The 24,058-nt window shown below is 35.7% G+C and overlaps 1 protein-coding gene across 5 annotated transcripts in view; it reads right to left on the minus strand.

The window, feature by feature from the left end:
* ARHGAP24 (Rho GTPase activating protein 24) overlaps positions 1-24,058 on the minus strand; it is a 537,541-nt gene that overhangs the window by 414,016 nt on the left and 99,467 nt on the right. Inside the window, exon 1 of one of the 5 annotated variants that reach the window (XM_015567153.1) lies at positions 22,817-22,901. The exons of 2 other annotated variants lie outside the window; for them this stretch is intronic. Coding sequence is in view for 1 of the 3 variants with exons in the window: in XM_015567152.1 (XP_015422638.1) it covers positions 4,637-4,643 (7 nt within the window). In the remaining 2 variants the exon portion in view is untranslated. Of the gene's footprint in view, positions 1-4,636; positions 4,653-9,208; positions 9,226-22,816; positions 22,902-24,058 lie in introns of those variants that run through there. 2 more of the 5 variants (XM_015567155.1, XM_015567152.1) reach the window with 2 other exon arrangements.

The raw sequence follows: 24,058 nt of genomic DNA on the forward strand, positions 1-24,058 counted from the left end.
GCCAGTTCACTTTATGTTTTAAGCTTCAATATTTTCATATTCATTTGGTAAGAAATCAGAATGACTTACTGGGATTAATTATTTAAAAGAAAACTTTTTTATGCATTTACTTTGTTTTTGTTGTATGTAAAATGCCTCATACTTTATAAGGGGGATCTTCTCCCTCTTAAGAAGATTTTCATTCAAGAAGGAGAAAAGTATTTTAATATATACTAAGATAGTTTCCCCACCACCACATCACTAAGAGAGGGAGGAGTAAAAAAGAGAACTACTGGAGTTCCCACTGCTGACAACCTGAGTAGGAACAAAAATCAAATCAAAACACTTTACCATTGATAGGATTCAGAGAGAAATGGTAGACACAGGGATAGTACTGCTGATCCGCAAGCTCCTGTCAGACATTGTTAATTAATCACAGTTCTTTTCCTGCAGAACCTAGATACACTCCCAGATGCTGTCTCAATACAGCAACTCTAAACAGTCACATCAATCACGTAGGAAAAGGAGAGGGATACTGTTTGTTACTTCAATTGTGTAAACAAACCAAGAACTAATATAAAGTAGAAACTCATGTACTTCCCAAGAGAGAATACCATTTGAAATGGGGAAAGAAGAGAAAACAGCTCTTTTTTCTTTCTTTCTTAAATTGAGGTAAAATTGACATAACATTACACATACAAATGTGTAATGATTACACATTTATATATGCAGTTATTCACTAAATAACAACAGGGATACATTCTGAGAAATGAATCATTGGGGATTTTGTGTTTGCACGAACATCATAGGGTACACTTACACAAACTTAGATGGTAGAGCCTAGTTCACACCTAGGCTTCCTGATATAGCCTATTGCTTCTAGATTATAAACCTGCACAGCATGTTACTATACAAAACTACACAAGATAAAACCAAGCACAAGAAAAAAATGAAGCAATCAAGAAAAATGGGAAACATAAGATGTATGAGGCTACTGCCAGCACCACACAGCATACTGTTTTACAATTAGTAGAGAGTGCACTCTAAAATAATGATAAAAGTATAGTATAGAAAATACAGAAGCCAGTAACATAGTTGCTATCATTGTCAAGTATTATGTACCGTGCATAATTATGTGTGCTATACTTTTATATGACTGGCTTTACAGTAGGTGTCTCACCAGTATCACCACAAACATGTGTGTAATGCATTGTGGTATAATGTTATGATGGTGATGCCATCACTATAATAGTAATTTCTCAGTTCTATTATAACCTTACTAGTAGCCCTGCGCATGAATTCGTGCACCAGTAGCTCTCTGTGGGGCCTGGCCGCTCCGCACCCACTGCCCAGAGGCTCTCCGCAGCCCAGAGGCCCATCCATGGCCAGGCGCAGAATGCTTGCTTCATCCCCAGGGCTGCTCTCCCCATCCCTCCAGCCGCTCCATGCCCACTGCCCAGAGGCCCTCCACGGCCGGGGTGAAATGCTTTCCTCATGGCCATGGTGACAAAGCAAGCATTCTGCCAGGCCGCTCATGCTGCCCACTCTCAGTGCCTCCCCTCCCCCCGCTTCCCTCCAGGACTGGGGGACTCCAGAGGAGCTGAGAGGACTGGGTGCTGCCATCTTGAGGCTATGGGTGCCTCCCATCTTTGTGATGGAGTGATGGTTAATTTGAATATTACCCTTTTATTAGATAGGATGGGACCACTATCCATTAGATCCATTCTTGACTAAAGTGTCATTATGTGTGCATGGCTGTATTGCAAAATGATCATCACAGTAAGTCCAGTTAAAATTTGACACCATACACAGCTACAGATTTTTTTCTTATGATGAGAACTATCAAATTCACTTTCCTAGCTACTTTTAAATATGCAATGCAGTATTATTACCTATAGTCACCATGCTCTACATTACATAAAAATATGGAATGCTTCATGAATTTGCCTGTCATCCTTGTATAGGGGCCATGCTAATCTTCTCTGTATTGTTCCAATTTGGGTATCTGAGCAAAAAAGTCATCTCCTTTTAAGGAAGAACTAATAGTTTGCTGAGAGCTCAAAGAGGCAACAGTCATTGCATCACAAAGAAAACAGGTTTGAAGCAGAGAAAATGAAATAGGAGTTGGATACCCCTTATTTTATTTTAATTAGTCCAATCTATTACTAGACCCTTAAAAATAAGATCAGAAACCTGATTTAATAAACATCTCAACTTTTCAGCTTTTGTGTGTCCCTCCCCTCCCCTTACCCATAGTTCAAAATTTTGTTTTGAAAAGCTGCCTCAAGAAACAAAGAAAAGAGGTTTTCCACACTTAAATCTGAAGAGTATTGGAATTATAATACCCAAAGGATGGGGAAACAAGGGCAGCAATGAAGGAGAGCTTTTGCACACAGTGGGAGGAGTGTGTAAAAGGGGTGGGAGGGTTGCAAAGCTGAACAAGTGGAAAGCTGAGAAAGACAGTCCGGCTCAGGTGGGGAGAACCTGATCAGCTGGGTCCCCTGGTCACAGTAGAGAAATAACCTCGGGCCTGTCACTTACAGAATTTCTCCATCTCTATCCCCTCACTGTCACATTTTTAAGCTGAGATAAAAATGCAGACAATAGGGTGGTGAAGGCTTGGGGCAGGGCAGGAACCAGGGGTGGAGGGCAAGGGGGGAAAAGGGGGAGATATCTGTAATACTCTCAACAATAAAGATTTTTAAAAACTTGTCTGAAATGCTTTTTTGTAAAGTTATCTTTATTGATGAAAGTATTACAGATGCCCCCCCTTTTGTTTTCCCATTGACCCCCTCTACCTTGCATCGGCCCCTCCCAGGCTTTCATCATGTCTGTGTCCATGGCTATGCATATATGCACATAAGTTCCTCATTAATCTCTCCCCACCCACCACTCAACCCCCGCCTTCCTTAAGTATTACTTTTAACGTCAGATTCCTTTAATGAGTCCAACCCCAGAAGATCAGATATGTTGTCGATTACATTACCCTTTCAAGGCTATCTATGGAGCCAGCTTTTTATTCAACCACACTTCAAAGAAAATACTTTACAAGTAGGTGACTGTGGCTGAGATAGTCATTCATCTACAATAAACTCTCAAACTTTTTCCTTCAAATGCAAGCTGTAAGGCATTTAATGATTTCCGATAAGGACTTCTTCTTTATCAATTAATCCTACAGGTTGAACATCATCAGCCTTCTTTTATAAGTTCTGGAAAATCACTTCTCACTCTAGGTATATAAATCTTGTCCTAATCACTGAACCACAGTTGATCTCCCACTGGCTTACTATATTGAAATACTGACAATACAACTCTTTCATTAGAATTTAAGGTAAGTGGGGACATGTCAAAATAACTGCAAAATCTGACTGCAATTCCCCTTTATTCAGCATCATTCCCATTATCATGCACTTTGATGAATTAAACTTTGATCTTTAGGAGGTGCCATTATTCTCATATAATTTGAACATATTATAGTTCTTCAAAATATCTAATTAATACACACTTAGTTTTAGATAAACTAAACAAAAACCTAGCTTTCATGTACTTGAATATATTTACTCAGCAGTTCAATGAAAGATAAAAAATACCATACATAAAAAGACATTTTTAAAGATGTGAAGCTTGATGGGACATATGATTTCAGCATGTCCAGAAGCCTATCTTTGGGAAATACTCTTTTGTGCCATGTTGTTTCCCTTGGTCGCACTCTCCACTGCCAGAATGTGGATCACCCATAGGTCCTGAGCCGCCTAGCAACAGTGACCAGCCCAGGGAGTGGGCATGGGGCTGAAGCAGTGCCAAGCGGGGGCCTTTCTTAGGTCAGCTATAGAGACACATGATGGATGAGCATCTGAGGCTGAAAGCGGTCATCTCCCCCGCCCAGTAGAGGAAAGCAGTCTGCAAAATGAGGCTCTTTCGAGACAAGCAGATGTGAGAGAAGAAAGGAGAGAGCTCTGGAATATCCATCCTAGGTCTAATTCCTGAAGTCCTGGCCTGTGTGTACCTTCCTTGGATCCTGTGAGATATCTTATTGCTCCCAGCAAAGTGAACAAATAAATTCCTGCTTGCTTAATCTTGTTTGAGTTACTTAATACACTAAAGAATCTTGATAAATAAAATAAAATAAAAACACTTAAAAATATTTCTGGAAAAGTTTTCTTTAAAATAATAGAATTCTAGGCTTACAACACAAAGAGCTTACCCTACTTTGCATCAAACACAAAAATTAATTCAAGATGAATATTAAACCTAAATTTAAAAGCTAAAACTTCTAAAAGAAGACATAGGAAAACAAACTCACAACCTCAGGGAAGAAAGTGATTTTTTAAAAAGGATACAAAAGCCCTAGCTGGCTTGGCTCAGTAGATAGAGCATCAACCTGCGGACTGAAGGGTCGCAGGTTCGATTCTGGTCAAGAGCATATGCCTGGGTTGTGGGCTTGATCCGCAGTAGGGGGCGTGCAGGAGGCAGCCAATAAATGATTCTCTCTCATCATTGATGCTTCTCTCTCTCTCCCTCTCCCTTCCGCTATGAAATCAATAAAAATACATTTAAAAAATAAAAAGGATACAAAAAGTAATAACTATAAAAATTTTTAAATTAGACTTTATTAAAAGTAGAAATCTGTTCATCAAAAGACATCATTACACATTACCTTCCATTTATTTCAAGTGAATCCGCAAGCCAGACACTGTCAGAAAATATTTGCAAAACACATATCTGCCAAAAGAATTACATCCATAATATATAAGTGCTTCCTATGACCCAATAATACAAAGACAAAAGAAACAATTTAGAATATAGAAAAAAATCATATAGACACTTCACAAAGGAAGATATACTAATGACCAGTTCTCATGAAAAAGCCCCAGCATCCTTATACACAGAGAAATGTATATTATTAAGATCCAATGAGATGTAATAACATAAACATGTGATTGGTTAAAATTAAAAACAGACTGATAACACCAAATGTTGCTGAGAAAATGGAGCAACCAGAATTTTCATACATTGCTGGTAAGAGCATAAATGGTATAACCACTTTGATAAATGGTTTGACAACTTCTTGTAAAGTTGAACGTATATCTGCCTATGACTTAGTAATTCCAACAATAGAAGTATAAACAAGAGAAATGGAATTCATATGTTCAAAATATATTTGTACAAAAATGTTCATAGTAGTTTTATTCATATTAGCCCCAACTTGAAATAGTCATCAATAAGTGAATAGATGAACAAATTTAAAAACTAAAACTTCTAGGAGAGAACCATACAGCAAAATACTCCAGGGTCAATAACAAGAACCAAATTACACACGCACATAACACCACAGTTATTATGATGAGTAAAATAAACCAGATACAAGAATATACATTTCATGATTCCGTTCACATGAAGTTCTAGAATAGGAGAACCAGTCTATGGTTGTAGAAATCAGAAAAATGGCTACTCTTCAGGGGGTGGATATTGACTGGAAAGGGGCACAGGGTTCTTTCTAAGGTTATGGAAAAGCCTAGTCTCCTGATAGGACATGAGTTACATGAGTGTAGACATTTGTCTAAACTAATTAACTATATCTCTAATTCCAATCTCAAACCACAAGACACATTCTTGTCTTCCCGTTTCCATATTTGTAACTTCCTTTTCTAATAGTGACAAACCTGGCTTTCCAACATGTATATTTATTTGTTTGATTTGAAATACATGAAGGTAATTTCAGAATTGTTAGCCAATAACAATTAGTACAAAACAAGCCTACTAAATAGAATTCAATATTTTTCAAGTTTTTTTAAGTTATTAAAACAACATAGTTTGTGTGCAAGTCTCAAGTGTATATAGTTCATTGGTTTAGACAAATGTCTACAAGTTGAGCAAATACATATATATGTTGAACATAATGGAAAGCCAGGTTTGTCACTATTAGAAAAGGAAGTTACAAATATGGAAATGAGAAGGCAAGCATGCATCTTGTGGTTTGAGATTGGAATTAGATATATCATTATGAACTTATGGCATATAACATGATGATTTGTTTTATACATACATAGTGAAGTGATGACTACAGTCAAGCTAATTTATATGTAACCTTATCATATAGTTACCATTTTTATGTGTGATGAGAGAACCTGAAATCTACTCTTAGCAAGTTCCCAGTATTCAATAAAGTATTATTAACTCTAGTGATCATACTGAACATTAAATCTCTAGAATTATTCACCCTCCCTAACTGCAACATTATACGTTTAGACCAAGATCACATGGTTTTTAACAGATAGCTACATAGGCATAGAAATAAATATAGATGTACATTTACTAATGCTGTTAACTGAGAGGCCTAGAAGTAATGGCACACCAGTAACAGTAAACAAATAAATACACCTAGTGTCCAAACATTGACTTGTGAGTGCCATATACTTTGAAATGGAAGCATGACTACTTGGATGAAAGGTTGATTCCAGAGGTTGGTCAGGAAAAGTAGCAGATAATCCTAGAATAATATGTTCCAGAAAGTCAGGAAATAATAATCCTGTGGAAATATCAAAAGGATACAGAAGCTAGTTTGAAGTGGTTTTCACTGGCCAAATATGGGACAGTTTGAGAATCTGTGAATAAATAATGACAGTATGGGTAATAACCAAAGAATAAAAGAAAAGACTGCATCACTTCTATTGATATAATAAATAAAGAAAAACAAGCAATTAAACTAATAGAAGACACAAGAAAGCTCTTCTTTTCAGAATGTCAACTAATAAATATATGGAAGCAATAACCAAGTTAAAAATTATAAATGGATGCAAAAACTAGTGCTAAAATTTTGGTGGGTAAAACATATTTACATAATCTCCAAATATCTCCCCACATACTATTTAGAAAGAGTAAAAATTAACTTTACTGTGGAGAAACCTAGCAGATCCAATGCCATCCAAGTTTACATCAATGCTGGAATAAACTGTCATTATGTTCCTCCTGATGTCATGTTCCAAGGACACACTATCTTTCACTTCTGAGGTGGTCCTGCCAAAAATGCATAACCTGAACCTAATCGTGAGGAAACATTGCACACACCCAAACTGAGGAACATTCAACAAAATAACTGGTCTGTATTCTTCAAAAATCTCAAAGTCAAAAAGACTAAAGAAGATAAAGGACCATTCCAAATGAAAGTACAATAGACATGACAGTCAAACACAATGATTGACTCTGGCTTGGACCCTGAGCCAGGCGCAGGGAGGCGGGGTTATACAGAAAGAGGGAATTATACAGAAAGAGGGTATTATTGGAAAAATTAATAAATTTTAAATATAGACTGTGGCATATAAAATATTATTGTATCAGTGTCAAACTTTCTCATTTTGATCATTGATAACTGCAGTTATGTGACAGTGTATTCGTTCTTAGTAAATACACACTCTAGTGTTTATAAAGGGGTCAAGATGTCTCTACTTTAAACAATTCAGGGGAAAAAAGCATGATAAACAGACAAGTGTATAGCTAGAATGATCAAGCAAATGGAACAGGATGTAAACAACTGGTGAATCTGGGTAAAGAAGGTTTAAGAGTCCCTAGTGATATTCTTTTAACTTTCCTATAAATGTGAACGCATTTCAAAATAAAGTGTTACAGAACACATCTGGCTTATTGTAAGATGACACAAAGGAGAAGCAAGTTCTGTCCACTGGACCACCACCAGTAGGTATCAAATATGCCACTGTAATTGAAAGGGTACTACACTAGAAGTTAGCAAACAGGGCTCTGGAATTGAACAGTTATCTGACCTGGAGAGAGTCATTTATTTTTTGGCCTCATAACTCTGAGCCCCCAAAATAAAGAGGTTAAATAACTATTTGAAGTCTAAGATTTCTGCTAATTCTAAAATGTGTGATTCTTAGAAATTCTTAGCATTTACTTCCAGAGGTAACATGATTAGTAGGAAGCTTTCCTAGTTGCTACTGTTAAGACTGCTAAAGGGAAAAGGACAGTGATAGAGCAGAAGTTTTGTTCCATTCCTGGCCCTTATTATTGAATTGCCATGCCATTTTAGTTTTATTTTTTGAAAATGTCATGCCTTAATTTAAAGACTATAAAAGCCATTAACTACCATCGAAAATCTATATTTAACCTTCTACACGCTTTTAGATAGAAATATGATTTTTTTACTTGTTTAATAAATAATATATAGTGTTTACTATATGCTCACTATTCTGATATATATGTATATACACACATGTATATATATATACATACAGATGTACTAGTCATAAAAACTCTATGAAGTATGATTATTATCCAGTTTATAGATGGGAAAACTAAAGTATCAAAAGGTAGCTATAGTCCTACTGCCAATAAGTGGCTGTTTAAAAACAACCATGCATTCAAACCAAGCAGTGTGTCTGCAGAGGCTGTGTCCTTAACCATTGCTCTACATGGTCTCTCAATTATCACGTGAAAATAAACTCTAGCATTGAATAGCCAATGCATTCAAAAATTCCATGAGAAACAAAGTAATCCTGAATTATAAAACTATTTACTCTTTATGTTGCATATATATAGCCTCAGTTTCCAGATCTATCACTAATATATTCCTATTTGGATATTTACGCACACATGTTCTGTTCTGAGTTTTTACTTTAAATTCTAAAACTTGCAGACCGTTCTATGTGAGACATTAGCGACATTAATTTGCTACTCCTTCCCCTTCAGCAGCTTGAAAGTAGTCAGGTGAGAGAGCTCAGAAGCTGCTGCTTGTCCGTCCTTGGCAGAGGCCAGCAAATAAAGCCAGCCAGGCTGCAGCACACTCAGTGTTCTCAGCCCAGGGGAAAAGGAGTCGCATGTGCTTGGTCTTTACACAGAGAACATTTGCAGTGAAAGTGACAAATTCCTTGTTGCCTTTAAAAAAAGAAACTATCCAGCACTATGTCATTTTAGTTGGAAAAGAACAAAGTTATAATTCCTAAGGATTTTATCACAGTAGAGCTAACACATCTCCCCTCTCTCAGGTGCCAATATCTGTAGCCACCAGTTTAGCTCACTTAGGCCTCCCCAGATGCTGTGAATTACTCATGCAAATCCCAAACTCATCTTTTTTAAAATATATTTTATTGATTTTTTTTTTCAGAGAGGAAGGCAGAGGGATAGAGAGTTAGAAACATTGATTAGCTGCCTCCTGCACACCCCCAACTGGGGATGTGCCTGCAACCAAAGTACATGCCCTTGACCAGAATCGAACCTGGGACCCTTCAGTCCACAGGCCGACGCTCTATCCACTGAGCCAAACCAGTTAGGGCTCCAAACTCATCTTTCATGAGTCTTAGGTTGGGGATAAAAGATAAAGCTGGACAACTGTTAAGAAAGGGTGTTTTTAACTGACAATAGAATTTGCCGAGATATAAAAGATGGGACTTATGATAAGAGGAAGAATTAGAATCCATTGTATTTTAATATGTCTAACACATTACCTTGCAAAACACATAATAATCAGCAACATTTATACACAGAGCTTCTCATAAATTCCACATACATAAACTGAATTTCATAAATTCCATATAATCCATATAATTCCATATGTATACAGAATCCACAGGCTAAGATGACTTGCTCAAGTCATAAACCTAGCAAGTATCTGAGCTGGTTTTTTTTTTTTTTTACTCTAGATCCTAAAGTGTTGTTTTCTTTCTTTTCCTTTTCATACCCACTGAATTATACCACCTGATACTTATACCATTACCTGATATAGACTACTATCTTATAACTACTAGCATTCCCCCCAGTGAAGGAATGAATGAAGTAATAATGGAACCAAGAGTAAGCACTAAAATATTTATTATAGCTTAACACTATTACAAAAATGTGTAAGGGAAAATGAATAGGCCATTGAAAAAATACTTTAACAGTACTTACTTTTCATAGAGTTGCTTTAGGATTTAAACGTAAAATTGAGGCATTACATGAAGGGTCACTTATAAAAATTCAAGTATTAGAACAGCTTAGTTACAATCTTAGAGTGAAAAGAAAAATAAAATATTTTAAGAATTGTAGGAAAATTCTGCTTTCCAACATGGTTATGAAATGTCACACTCAGGTTAATGAGAAGTCTAGCAATGGTGTCTTTTATAATATGAACAGATGGCCAATTTCCAATTAATTAGAAAAAATCATATTTATCACCAAAACTATAATCAACAAAATTAAAACTTGCTTTGAGATTCAGAAGCTATTCAGGATCCTGTAATGCTGTAATCAGTATTTTTGTCATTTACAAAACACCAACTAATCCAGATTTAATCACCATTCTCTCTTTCCCAGCTGTACCAACAGTTGATGATATCATTCTTTCTATTCCCACAACTAAAATATTCTACTTTTCTAGCCTCTTCATTCCCTCCATCATAGCTAGCTTTGTTCTATCCTCACTAACACCCCTTTGCCTCACAACTAGATCATGACTTCATTCTAACCCACAGTGTCATGCTTCTAAGGCCCCCTCTCTCAATGCTACTGCCAGACTGTACATTGTTTTATATAGTCCAGAACCTTAAATAGCTGCCAACTGCACAGCACATCATTTAAGAACTTAGCCTAATTTTCAAGGTGTCATAATCTAACCCCGTTTACCTTTCCAAATTATTGTTGATTACTCCCCTAATAAGCAGCCATGAAGGAATCATGCAAATCTGTGTACTCAATTTAACCAAACATGCAGGGTTTATTCTTACCTCTTTCTTCTTAGAAATTACTACAACTAAAATCATCATCATCATCACCATCATCACCATCATCATCAAAGGCAAACATATAAATTACGTATTATGCACCAGGAAATGTCATAAGTGCTTTAGACATTTTAGCTCACATAATCTCTGCAATAACCTTGTGAAAAGATGATATTTTAATCATTCTCATTTTGCAGAAGGTCCAAGGCAGTCAAGTAAGTCATGCAAGGTCACACCGCTAGTAAATTGTAGAGCCAGAATTCAAACCAGCACTTTGGTTCAAGATTCTATATTCAACCACTATCTGTATGGCTCTCGATGACCATGGAATACAATTTCTTTATTGTCAACCACATAATCAGCTAAGAATTTCACATATGCTCCTTTATCTTTTTAATAAGTTATGAAATTACCCATGTTTTATTTCTTTGAGGAGCCGGAGCCCCAAATAAGTGTCTCTAAGGAAGACCATGTTATTCAAAAAGTAAATATTATAAAAGGCAAAGACTCAAGAAATATGTTTAGTCAAAAATGTATAGAATTAGATCTCCTGTCACCAACAAAGTCCTCTGATCCAGGACTTCCGGCAGCAAGAGTGTGAGAGAATATAGACTGGAGCGTGAGCTGGCAGAGCTGCTTGCACATTTCGCATCAGGGCTGCGGGGCAGCTCTGCTTGCAGAAAAGGCCAGAGAGTCCTAAAACTTGCTTCGAAGCTATAGTTGCCCAAGTATACTTATTTAGGTTATAAGTGGTAAATTAATAAAAATATCTAATGACTGATATAAAATATTTATTGTAAAATTTGAATATTTACAATAACAAAGTGAGTCCATACATTTTTTACTTCTATTATGCTTTTGAAAGATGTTATTAAATCATGGTAGCTATGACCTCAAATATCAAATCATGAAAGTTCCATCATGTATGATAAATATAATCACCTGCCCCATAGCCCCTTGATTAGATTGAACCATACACAACATTTCTAATATTTGATAGATTTTGACTTACAAAAATGGTAATTTTATCTGATTTTGTGAAATATAAAGTCAAAGTGGTAAAATGGAAGTAATTAGCATTGAACACAATGTATTCAAAATATATTGTTCCTTTCATTGCCTTTTGTAGACAAGTTTATTTGCACAGAAGACACAGTAATTTTCTACTTCCTTCCTTGAGAAGTGATAATAAAACTGTTGAATAAAAAATCAAATCTAAGTGTTTACATTACTACTGTTTCCTGGCCCACTTTATACCTCAAAGTCCTAGAAAGGAGAAAGCTATAAACTTTTACTGGGGGAAGGGAGGGTCCCCTTTAGTTATTAATGGTTACCAGGATAAAACAAAATTTGCCTTTTTCCAAGCAGCATGAATGATTTTTTTTTTGCTTAAATTGCTAAATTTATTCCTCACATGTACATCTTCCCTAAATAATTAATCCACCTGTCAGACCTGGAACACACATCTGCACCTTTAAGGAAGTACCTCTTCATCAGAAGTCACTGGGGGAAAACCCTGACACCAAAGTGCAAGTGAAATGTTATTAAGTTACTAGCACACACCACAACCTGTGCTTTCTTTGAATATATTTGAATGGCTATTTATAACGTTCTCAATTCCCAAATTGTAAATAAATCTCTAGGGGTACAAGTTCAACAATGAAAATATTTTCCCCTTAGTGATATGCTAGCTACTAATGGCCAGGGAGTATCTCAGTTTGTGGCAAAGCATACTTAGTGATGCCCAGAGTTCATCACAATCTTGAAGAAAGTTTTCTGCAATTGTAGATGCCACAGGTAAACATGGGCACAAGAAGTGCTTAAGAACTCAAATAAACAATACTTTTCCTAGATATTAGTACCCAGTTTACCCTAGTAATACTTTCAACTTTTGGTGGAAGCACATCATTTTCCTCTACAGGAATATCTTGGCTCTACATGGAGTTTTACAGTTGAATACATTTTTGCTCATATTCTTTCACACCGAAGTCCTATATTCCCTTCCATTGCCCAAAATAAACACTTTCTGACCTGGAGTAGAGTTAATAATCAAAGAGGAAGGAAAAAATAAAAGATTCTTGGAGTAGGAATGTCTGGATACAAAAGAGGAGACATTACATTAATACCAGTAGTTGGTATGTTTCTCTTTGTGTCTTAGGCCCGATCTTTATCTTAGCAACCAGATGAAAAACTCCTCAAGGTCAAGAATTGTGTCCTATAATCCCTGAATGCATAGCTCAGAATTGAACGTGAAGTGGATACTCAGTATGTGCCTATCTAATGATTAAAATGTAAATGATAAAAAGGCTATTAAACAACAGTAGATACAGAGAATCTAACATAGCATATTAGTCAGAAAAGATAATTTTCCTTCTCTGGATTAATTTTTCTTGAACAAAGTGGAAAAAAATAATGAGACTTTTTCTCACAAAATGTGCTTCGAGTACCATGGCCTCCTATATTGCCCATAATAGGAATGCAGTAAATTCTTGTGGTTTTGAACATTGATTTTCGATAAAGCACTGTGTAAAATTACCTATGACCTAAAATGTTCACAAAATATATTTTTAGTGAGAACTTATAAATATTCATGCACACACATCTCAGTGAGTGTGTACGCACACATGCATATTTTCTAAGTTACAAAAAGACACTCTCCAAATTTCATCAGCCAAGTTATACATTAAAAATAACTTATCATGGACAGATTTATCAAAAGGCAATTGTTCCTGACTATTCCTCATTTTTCTTCAATATCTTAATTAAGTTCACAAAATTTGTCCAAGGTCTAACATTATAAAGAAATATTGTTTGTCATAGTTGTCATAGACACTATTACTTAGCAAAATAGCTGTAGTTTTGATATCTAAACATTAATTTTTCTTTCTGATCAAAAGCTCTCACACCTGCTTTTGTTTATAAGTAAAATCAATGAAACAGTAATCTATTGTAATTAGGTAGATATGTTGATCAGAGTTGACTTAGTAATAAAAAGGTATTTGAAACAGACTTGAAAACAAAATAAGAAGGACCATTCAAGATAATCATGATACCAGTGTATTTTCAGTAATATGTAATTATATCATTTAGAGAAATCATGTTCATCAATAACATATACACCATCTATGTTTGGTATGTATGGCTTGTATAGTATGTATTTGAGGGTGCTAAACAAAATAATGGTAGCATGTTATCTGATGTATCCTGATGTCCTATACTAAGGATATAGTGTAGGGATTCTATAGGATGGATGGAAATATTGAAACACTCCTGGACACCTCAGCTATCATGACACAACAACTGAACTCCCAAACAAGGCATAGGTCATCTGGAAATAAGATAATGCATAGATGATGCAATGGTCTTCAAGGATTTGTCCAAATAACTGGAGAATAAAACATGAATTGCCTCAAGGAAGCATTTGCTAATCTCCCTGATAAAGTTTTAAGTATTTATAGCACAATATATATCTCTTCTGTGACACCACAAATATAATTTTATATTTACTTGTGTGGTTCTTTTAGTAATGTCTAATTGCCCAAGTAGAGTCACCTTAAGTTCTCTGAGTAATTTCCATGTCCTTTTTGTGTGGGTAGGAGTAAGGGTCATAATTGTTTTCTTCAGTGGAAACAGTTCCTGGCACATAAGAGACAGTCAACAAATAATAACTGTCAAATTTGTTCAATGAATGAAACACAGGTGAATGTTGAATACTAGAAGTGTAAAGTAAGTTATGGCATACATGCTATAATTAACACCATGAAACACAAGTAATCACTAAGTGGGAAGCCTGAAAATAGATCCCTTCCTATTCTCAATATTCATGACGTGAGCAATGGGAGAATGCATGGAAGAGATGGTTAAGGAACCAGAAGAATACTCAGCCTTTAGGACAGGGGTATAATGGAAGTCAAGGAGAAAAAAAACTGTCAAGAGTGAGTGATGCCCCAAGACTAAGTAGGTGGGAAACCGAAGAGGGTCCATCAAATGTGATTGGAGGTGACTAAAGAGTTTAAGCAGAAAGTGTTTCAAAGTGATAGAAACAATTAAAATGGAAATGGGGGAAAATAGGCTGGTGACTAAGGACTAGCAAGTTTACTCTACCAAGAAAATCAGTAGTGAAGAAAATAGAGAAATAAAGCCATGGGTTTATTAAACTGTATAAGGGACTGAGAGACATTCATAGATAGACAGACAACAAACTATCATAGAAGCTTTCTGTAAACTCTATCAATCTTTTCTGGGGGACTGAGGGTAGGTGAGAGAAGAGAGATAATGAAGAATTTGATGGACAATAGGAAGAGCTCTGTGAGTCAGATGTGACAACATTTTTCTTTGGAACTGACTGTTCATCACAAACAAATCTCATCTCTTCTGAGTTTTTATGGGTTCCTTTGTTATAATCATCACTAGATTGTCAACTAAGGTAATCAGGAGACTCATTTATATCTAAATCTCCTCTGAGCCTTTCCTGAGTTTCATTCAGTTTGTGTGCTACCAATAGCATGGTAATTGTCAGCTTCTACATTCTTAAGTATTTACCACACACCTGATTCACACATTTCAATTAGTAGTGTTGTATTTAACTTGAATGTGTACTCTTCATACATAAGTAGAAAAAAATACTTTGTGTCTAACTTGCAACAGTGAGGAATAACTTAGATACTATAAGTTTTTTCCAGTACTTTAGCATTTTTTGGTTACCTTCTTCTCTTTAACAAAAATGATATAATTTATTTACCATTTATTAAAATCAATAAAAATAAATGGAACTATATAAATAATGCATTTTGCCTCTAAACATTACATGTGAAAATCTATCAGTATTTAAATTTGAGGCATTTTATAATTTTATTTGCAATGAACTCAAGGAAATAACAATTTGGAGTGAGTTGGACTGTGTGTGTTCCACACACTTCAACTCCTTCTCTTGAGAGACATTCAGATCCACTTAATGAAAGCAGAGCTTTAGGGAGGTTCTTGTCTTTGACTTGAAAACATGGCCAACAGAAGCCCAGCAGATATCAGCTGGGTGTGTTTTGAACTGGAGGGAGAACAATCAGAGTCCGTTTATTCAGTCACTTTCATCTAATGCCCAGAGGCCACTACTAGTGATTGGTAGATTAGGTTAGAAATGTAGAGATGTCAAAAGGTCTGATTCCACTAATGTCACATGTGTCTGAAACTGGCAACTGGAGGCTTTGTACACATAACTGTATCCATCGCTAAGCATTCGGATAATATGAGGACCAGCCAGTACACCCTTTTCCATTCAGCATTCCGGGCTTTAAGACTTTTCACTAATTTTTTATTGTCACCTTCTTTTAACCCTCACATATTTCTATCCCTTAGTTTTCTCCAACTGCTTTCTCTCCCAGCCAACTGGCCAGCTACCCTCTGCCTGTAACCAGGCAAACCTGTTACTACATCAGTTCCTTTTGTTCTCCCCAACCACAGCCCTCCTGCTAGAGGAGGAGGCAAGAGGGAAGACCTCAGTGGTCTCACAGACAGACTTGCTTGAGGATTCCAGCCCAGCCACTTCCTAGTTCTGCAAACTTAAGGAAATTATTAATAATAACCAATTATTAATGCCTTAAAGCCTAAGTTATTAATTATTCATAACTTTAGAAAGTTATTTTTAAAACCAAACTTGCTGATTATTGTGTGACTTGCATGAAACCAGGTGCATCAAAACCTAAAAATAAAAACACCTAAATTAATGAAGTACAGTCAATCATCTGTACTTTTCTTCTTCCTTTGGTGTCTTTTTCAAGTTTCCCCAAATTTACCTATTATGGCTGGCAAAGTTTTCCATTTCCACATCTAATTATCTATATCTATATCTATATCTTATCTATAGCTATATCTCTATCTATATCTACATCTATATCTATATCTATACCTATACCTATACCTATACCTATACCTATACCTATACCTATACCAATACCTATACCTATACCTATACCTATATCCTTATATCTATCCTCTGCTATGACCTACATTCTAGCTTCACATACTTCCCTGGACTAGTTCTATCTGCATCAGATCACTCCACTCATTTCCTTGTCCATGACTTGCAGATTTCTCATCCCCTAATGACTAAGCTCTCATGTACATGTTCGGCAAACTCAGTGCTATATTGGAAAAAGGTATCTTAACTAAAGTTGTGATGTTCCTATACATCTTCTGGCTCCTTGGAAAAGAACAACTTAACATAGGCTAGTTATTTAGTTAACATCTAAGCGTTTTAAATTAGTGATTATCATAATGCATTCTAGTATATCTAGCGGGGTCTTATTGCATTTGACTGTATACTGATTTTATGTATGTAATATTAATGATCACATAATAATCATATCTACAACACAAAATTTTCTAATGACATCATCTTGATTTTTTTCTTGTATTTGATAGCTAAAACAGAACCTGAGAGATGTATTTCAAATAATATAAATAGTACCCTCATATGCCCTCTGTGAGGGAAGATACCCCTTTATGATATAAATAATACAAAATGCTTTAGACTATAAAACTATTTAAGTGCTGAAAACTACATCCTCAAAGACATGGAACAGGAAAAAATTCATTTTTAGAGAATATTTTCACTCAAACTTTGATTCCTGAATGCATATAAACTAAAAGGAACTATTAATACAATGCAGTTTGACTGGCAGAAGCATATATATGTAAGCCAAAAGTGAAAATAATAAAAAGGAAAAACATTAAATGAATTTCCTTGAAGAACGCTTACCTAGTTTACCTAGCTTACCTAGCTTGGAAACTGGAAAATTTCTTCATGAATAACAAAAACAAAGGGAAATAAAAGGATAAAAATGTCTCCTCCCTTAAGATGAAGGTTTAGCCCTGGCCAAGTGGCTCAGTTGGTTGGAACACTGTCCTGTACACCAAAGGGTGGTGAGTTTGATTTCCTATCAGAGCACATGCCTAGGGTGTGGGTTCAATCCCCTGCCAGGGCGCTTATGGGAAGCAACTGATCAATGCTTATCTCTAACATCAATATTTCCCTCTCTTTCTCCCTTCCTTTCTCCAAAAATCAATGAAATCATATCCTCAGGTAAGATTTTTTTTAAAAAGATGAGGTTTTACATGGAGGTTTCTTCGATGAATGGGAAACAACTGACTTGAGAATGAATACTATAGCCCCACACATAAATATAACTAGTAGCTACTTTTAAAACTCTCCCTTGAACATCCTCACTATAAACGGTATCTCAGACTGTTTTATAGCATCTCACACATAGAAAGGAAAACACTCAGCCATGCCCTTGAAGGTGACTTTGTTGCAGGTGTCACCACGGTCTAACAGAAAGGTTTCCTCTCCCACATCAGCACTTTCTGTTGATAGAATTGGCTTTTGCCTATCGGGAGCTGCCACTGATCAGTGACTAGAAAGAATTCAGGAACTTAGAAGCTTTCCATCACTGGCAGAGAGCAGGTAGGCAATATAAAAATAGCTTTATACACTAAGGATATGTTGAGGCTTCTTAGCAGTGACAGGACAAGAATGGCTACACCACAAAGTTTGTCTTCCTGGAGTAAGATCGGGAAATGGCAGAATGCTCATGGGAAGCATTACGCCACTAGGAGAGCTGTTATCAGATGCTGGTGTTCAAATGTTTATGGTGTGATCACAGATTGTAGTTTTTCCTTTCAAAGATCACAAAACATTATGTTTGGTATTAAAGATTATATAGTCTTTCATGGACAGTCTAAATTCTGCAGGCTCAAATTGTAGATAAAAAAAAATGATGTTTTTATAATACCGATATTATTCTCCAATTGTTTACATGGAGGTTTCTTTGATTAATGGGAAACATTAATCTCTATCTGAAAAAATCATATAGATAAATATTATGTAGATACATATAGAGAAAATGTTTCAAAAATTAATTTTACAATCCTCAGTCTATTTATGTCAATCGTTCCCAATTTGCAACCCACAGCCCTCACTCCCATAGAATAATTCTTTCATTCTGCCCTGATAAGGAATTACTTCCTCAAAATCTCTTTATTTTAACCATCAAAGGTAAATTTTATTTTCTAACAAGGACCCTATGAAACACTATCACTCACAAAGAGACAAAATACGAACCAATGAAACATCCTACCACATATTTCTAGATTTTTAGATCATAGTTCACTTCACATTATGACTTTACAATGGACTCCTGAGAATAATGGTATCCTAATCTCAATTACCACTTTATTTGGCTGAGCTGTTACTGTAGCTTGATAAGCATTTGTGCTTTGCAATTTTACTATATAGACACTATATTCTAACAAGCCCAGCAAGCCTTAGGACTCTATAGTTAACAGATGTTCATTATAAAAAGAACCACAGAGATTGGCCACTGATACAGCACGCTGTGGAGAGGGGATGGACTTTGAAATAAGAAGCCTGGGATGAAGTCCCAGGTTGTACCAGTGATCCTGTACAAATCAGCTGAACTGCTTTCGTTTCTTTGCTTATTAAATGGAGGAAATAAAAAGTCATTTTATAGGATTGTGTGAACCACGAATATGAGTATTTAATGAAAAAGCAAAGTAATATATTCAGCATAGTTATTAGCTTATACAGAGGTGAACAAAAGTAGTTTACAGTTGTGAAATACAGAGTCTATGCTTGTATGTTTGTTTATTTATTAATTTTGTCATTTTTTATTATTAACCTACTTTTGCCCACACCTGTATTTAAACAAAGATAGTTGGAATACCTATATTAAATATTTAATAAAACTTAAATAAGTTCTGAGGCCAGAAATAAAATATTAGGTATTGAGATGCTTCTGTTTTCCCACGATTATCAGCCTAAAATAAAAATGACTTGGAGAAGCTATAAATTGGTTAGACCTGGAAGGTCACTTGTGAGTAAGAATAGACTCCTCATTCCTCCAACACACATACCATGTCAAAGTCCTACGCTTACAGAACTCATGTTATTCTATATCACTCATTTATTCATTTACTAAACAAACATTCATTAAGAGTTTCCTATGATCCAGACACTGTTGCAAGTACTGGGGACAGAGCAGTGAACAAAATATACCACCAATATATCTTGGCAACAATGATGTCATCTCCCAGAATTTAGTGTGCATTTCTTTCATTGAAATCTTCATTTTATCTTCAGAATATATGCACTGCTATGTTCATAGCAGCATTATTTACAATAACTACATTTGGAAACAGCCCAAGTGCCCTTCAGTAGATGAATGGATAAAAAAGCTGTGGTACATTTACACAATGGAATACTATGCAGCTATAAAAAGAAGGATACTTTACTCTTTCAGATAGCATGTAGGGACCTGGAGCGTATTGTGCTAAAGGAAATAAGCCAGTTAGAGAAAGACAAATATCACATGATCTCACTTATATGTGGAATCTAATGAACAACAACATAAAAAACCTGACAAATAAAATAGAACCAGAGGCATGGGAACATGGAACAAACTGAGGAATATCAGATGGAAGTGGGGCAGAAAGAGATTAACCAGAGGACTTATATGCACACTATCTATGCATTGCCCATGGACACGAACAATAGCATGGTAAAGGCCTAGGGTGGGGTGGGAACCAGGTGGAAGGGGGCCATGGGGGGAAAAAGAAGGGACTTCTGTAATAGTCTCAACAATAAAGATAAATTTAAAGAAAAGAAATCATCATCATCATTTTATCTTCTACTCTTGACCCTGTATCTTTTTAACCTCTAGGTCAGGCCTGGACTTATGGAACATTGTCAAAGAGTTGGCACACAAGGTCCCATTGACATCCTTAACGTCCTTCTAAGAATGGGAAGACAGAATTTTACACAAAAAGGAAAACCAACTATCTGGTCCATATAATTTGTGTTTCTAGAAATTATAGAGTTCTACCAAACGCATAAAAGCTACTTTTTAAGGCCCTATATCGCCCTGCTTGTGGAAAATAATTCCTGCACTTATGCAAATAAAAAACCTAAAGTTGAGTAAATATTTATTTACTCATTTCTTTAGACAAAAATTACAAAGTAACTACTTTCTGTCTCACTCTTTAGAATGAGTTCCCTAGTGATCCTTGCATAGTTAAATACATAAAATAATACCATTCAGGAAGAAAATCTAAATTTCCTGAGAGATTTCTGACCCTATTCTTATATTAAAGAATAGTGAAGAAGATCAGACAATTTCTAATTATAGAGAGCTTACAATCTATTTGGGGGACCTGAGATATTACAATGGGAACAATTAATAAAGCCAGTATTAAATATATCAGTTTTATATTTTCTCAATAAAGTGTTATTTGGGTGCTTATTGTCAAATCACAATCCAGAAGTGCATTCCAAGTAATTTTGTCCTACAAAATGAGGGGTTTAAAAATGTACAGAAGGGAGAAAGTTCTGTGATCCACTGTGTTCTTGGGAACTTCAAAGTAACAAGCCCTCTGGACGTTAATAAGACATTCTTATTAAAGTTAAATATCCCAGTGAAACAGTCTAGACCAGCGGTTCTCAACCTGTGGGTCGCGACCATCAGAAAACACATATAGCATATCAGATATTTACATTACAACTCATAACAGCAGCAAAATTACAGTTATGAAGTAGCAACAAAGATAATTTTATGGCTGTGGGTCATGAGGAACTGTATTAAAGGGTCCCGGCATTAGGAAGGTTGAGAACCACTGGACCAAATATGCATATAGGAGAAGGTCTGATAATACACACTGTGAAGGTGAACAGCTTATCATGATTCTCATTCATTTGGAAAATGAAATATACATTTGTTATAACTTCACTGGCTTCATATATAATGTATTTTTTTACTATTTTTAAACACACGAGACCCGTACATTTTTTTTAAAATGAAAAGTACCTTGGAAATGTTCATTTGTTAACTAGACCTGGAGGAGTATGATCACTTCATTGTTTTTTAAAATTAAGAAGCAGATCCTCTTCGTAAAGAAATTAAAAGATAGATACACATGAGAGTGAGGCCCATTGTTTCATACTTTCATATATTCAACAAATATTGACTGAATGCCACTCTAGTCTTTGGCATTGCAAATGTAATATGAGTAGGCTTAAATTACCCATTTTTCAAAAGAAATAAACCAGAAAGAAATTATTTTTTTAAATAAGCACAATGTTCATATGGCTGAATACAGAAATGAAGAAATTAGCCTCATAGTCAACCAGATGGTACATTGGGTTTTGCTTGGTTGATACCTTCCAAATGGAATACCTAAAATATTAATAAGGCAGTAAAATGATTTGGAAGAAATACTTTTACCATATTATCCCTGAAGAGATAAATTTATTGCCTGAAGGTGGCTAGTAAAATAACTGAAATTGTTCAGATGAGCCCTGAGCAAATTGATATTTTGGATGCCTGACTTGGGAAAATTACATCTTTTTATATTTGTTAATTATCATTTAGAACAGTTGTTCTCATTTAGGAGTAATCCTATGCCACCCTACCCCACCCACACTCCTTAGGAGGTATTTGGCAATATCTAGAGTTACATTTGGTTGTCACAACAGGAGAAAAGGTTTCTACTGGTATCTGGTGGGTAGAAGCCAGGGATGCTGCTAAAGATCCTGCAATGCACAGATTAGACAGCACAATAAAGAATTACCTGACAAAACAATTTCCCTCATTATAGAAAATTATTTTCTCATTATTATAGAGAATTATTTATCAATAATTCTCATTGTTATCCTAATTTAGGATGTATAAATGGTGATGAAAAGCCAAAGAAAGAGTGATCTAAAGAATTTCAGGCCAATTGAACTTAAGTGCTCTGACAGGTTTCAACAGTATTTTATTCTCAATCGGCAATAGTTTTACACTTAAAGTCTAAATATTAGACCAAGTCAAGCAAGTCTTTTCATACACCAAAGTTAAACAAATTTCAATTATAAAAAAACAGGTGCTTTATTTAATCAGACTTAGAAGTAGCATGCTACTGAAGTATATATCACAATGCACTTGCCAAAATCTATAATTTTATTTATGATGCATTTAGAACACTGTAGCTCACTGTCTCTTCTTGGGAACAAATTAGAGTTCTAATAGAACCCTTGATGATAACCATAAAACCACTTTATATATATGTGTACATACCTTTAAAATATGTTCACCCCTGATGTGCTCCAATTACTTCCACATCTTATGTACATGAAGAATTTTGACATCACTGAAGAAACCAGCTGAAGAGCAATCAAGATGTCATTACATACTTGATTCAGAAGACCAAGACTTGTTTCTACTTTGATAGTATCAAGTAGACAAGTATTAAGTGAATATTGTCCTATATAATAAAGAGGTAATATGCAAATTGACCATCACACCCTTGCACAAGATGTCCGCCCCCATGTGGTCAAAAGATGGCTTCCACAAGATGGCCGGCAGGGGAGGGCAGTTGGGAGCTATCGGGCCGGCAGGGGAGGCAGTTGGGGGTGACCGGGTCAGCAGGGGAGGGCAGTTGGGGGCAATCTGGCCGGCAAGGGAGCAGTTATGCATTGATCAGGCAGGTGAGTGGTTGGGAGCCAGCATTGGGCCTAAACCAGGCAGACATCCCCCGAGGGGTCCCAGATTAGAGAGGGTGCAGGCTGGGCTGAGGGACACTCCCTCCCTAGTGCACGAATTTCATGCACTAGGCCTCTAGTTATAATTATAATCAACTGAAATGAGTAGTATTTTATTAGTGCCTATTCAGAGGATTGACATAGATACGAGTCAGGTCCAATTGCAACATTCTAGGCCTCATGCATAAGCAAAAGGCATACAAGCAATATTCATCTGTGTGAATTTTGTTTAACAAACACATAGTACTTACAAGGCACTGTTATAATAGCTTTAAAAATATTAACTAATTTATTTAATCCTCATGCAAATCCTATGAATTAGATGCTATTATAATCCAAATATTTATGAGGAAACTTATATATGGAGAGGTTAATTCTCCCACCCATGTCATTAGAACCTAATTATATCTTTTCTACATTATTGTTACAATTGCCAACTGAAATTTCAGGAGTCATTTAAAAAATGGAAAAAAATACTTGGCAGGTTTGAGAGAGAGTCATCTACCCCCAATCTTTTTCCTTACCATCCACATTCTATTCAAAGAGAAATATTTCTATTTTAAAAGTGATGCCAGAGCCATTTTCCTATAGCATATCTACTCATGAATTTATCTGCTTAAATATCTCCAATGACTTCTGATTTCTTATTGGGTTATTATGATTAAAAACAAGCACTAGTATTTTTAGCAAAAACAGCAATTTATTTTTTCTTGCTCACCTGCATTAATCATTTTACATGTGTCATCTTATTTAAACCCAGCTGTTGTGGAAGGGAGGA

Source organism: Myotis davidii, unplaced genomic scaffold, assembly GCF_000327345.1.
Source record: "Myotis davidii unplaced genomic scaffold, ASM32734v1 scaffold420, whole genome shotgun sequence".
Classification (NCBI taxonomy): domain Eukaryota; kingdom Metazoa; phylum Chordata; class Mammalia; order Chiroptera; family Vespertilionidae; genus Myotis; species Myotis davidii.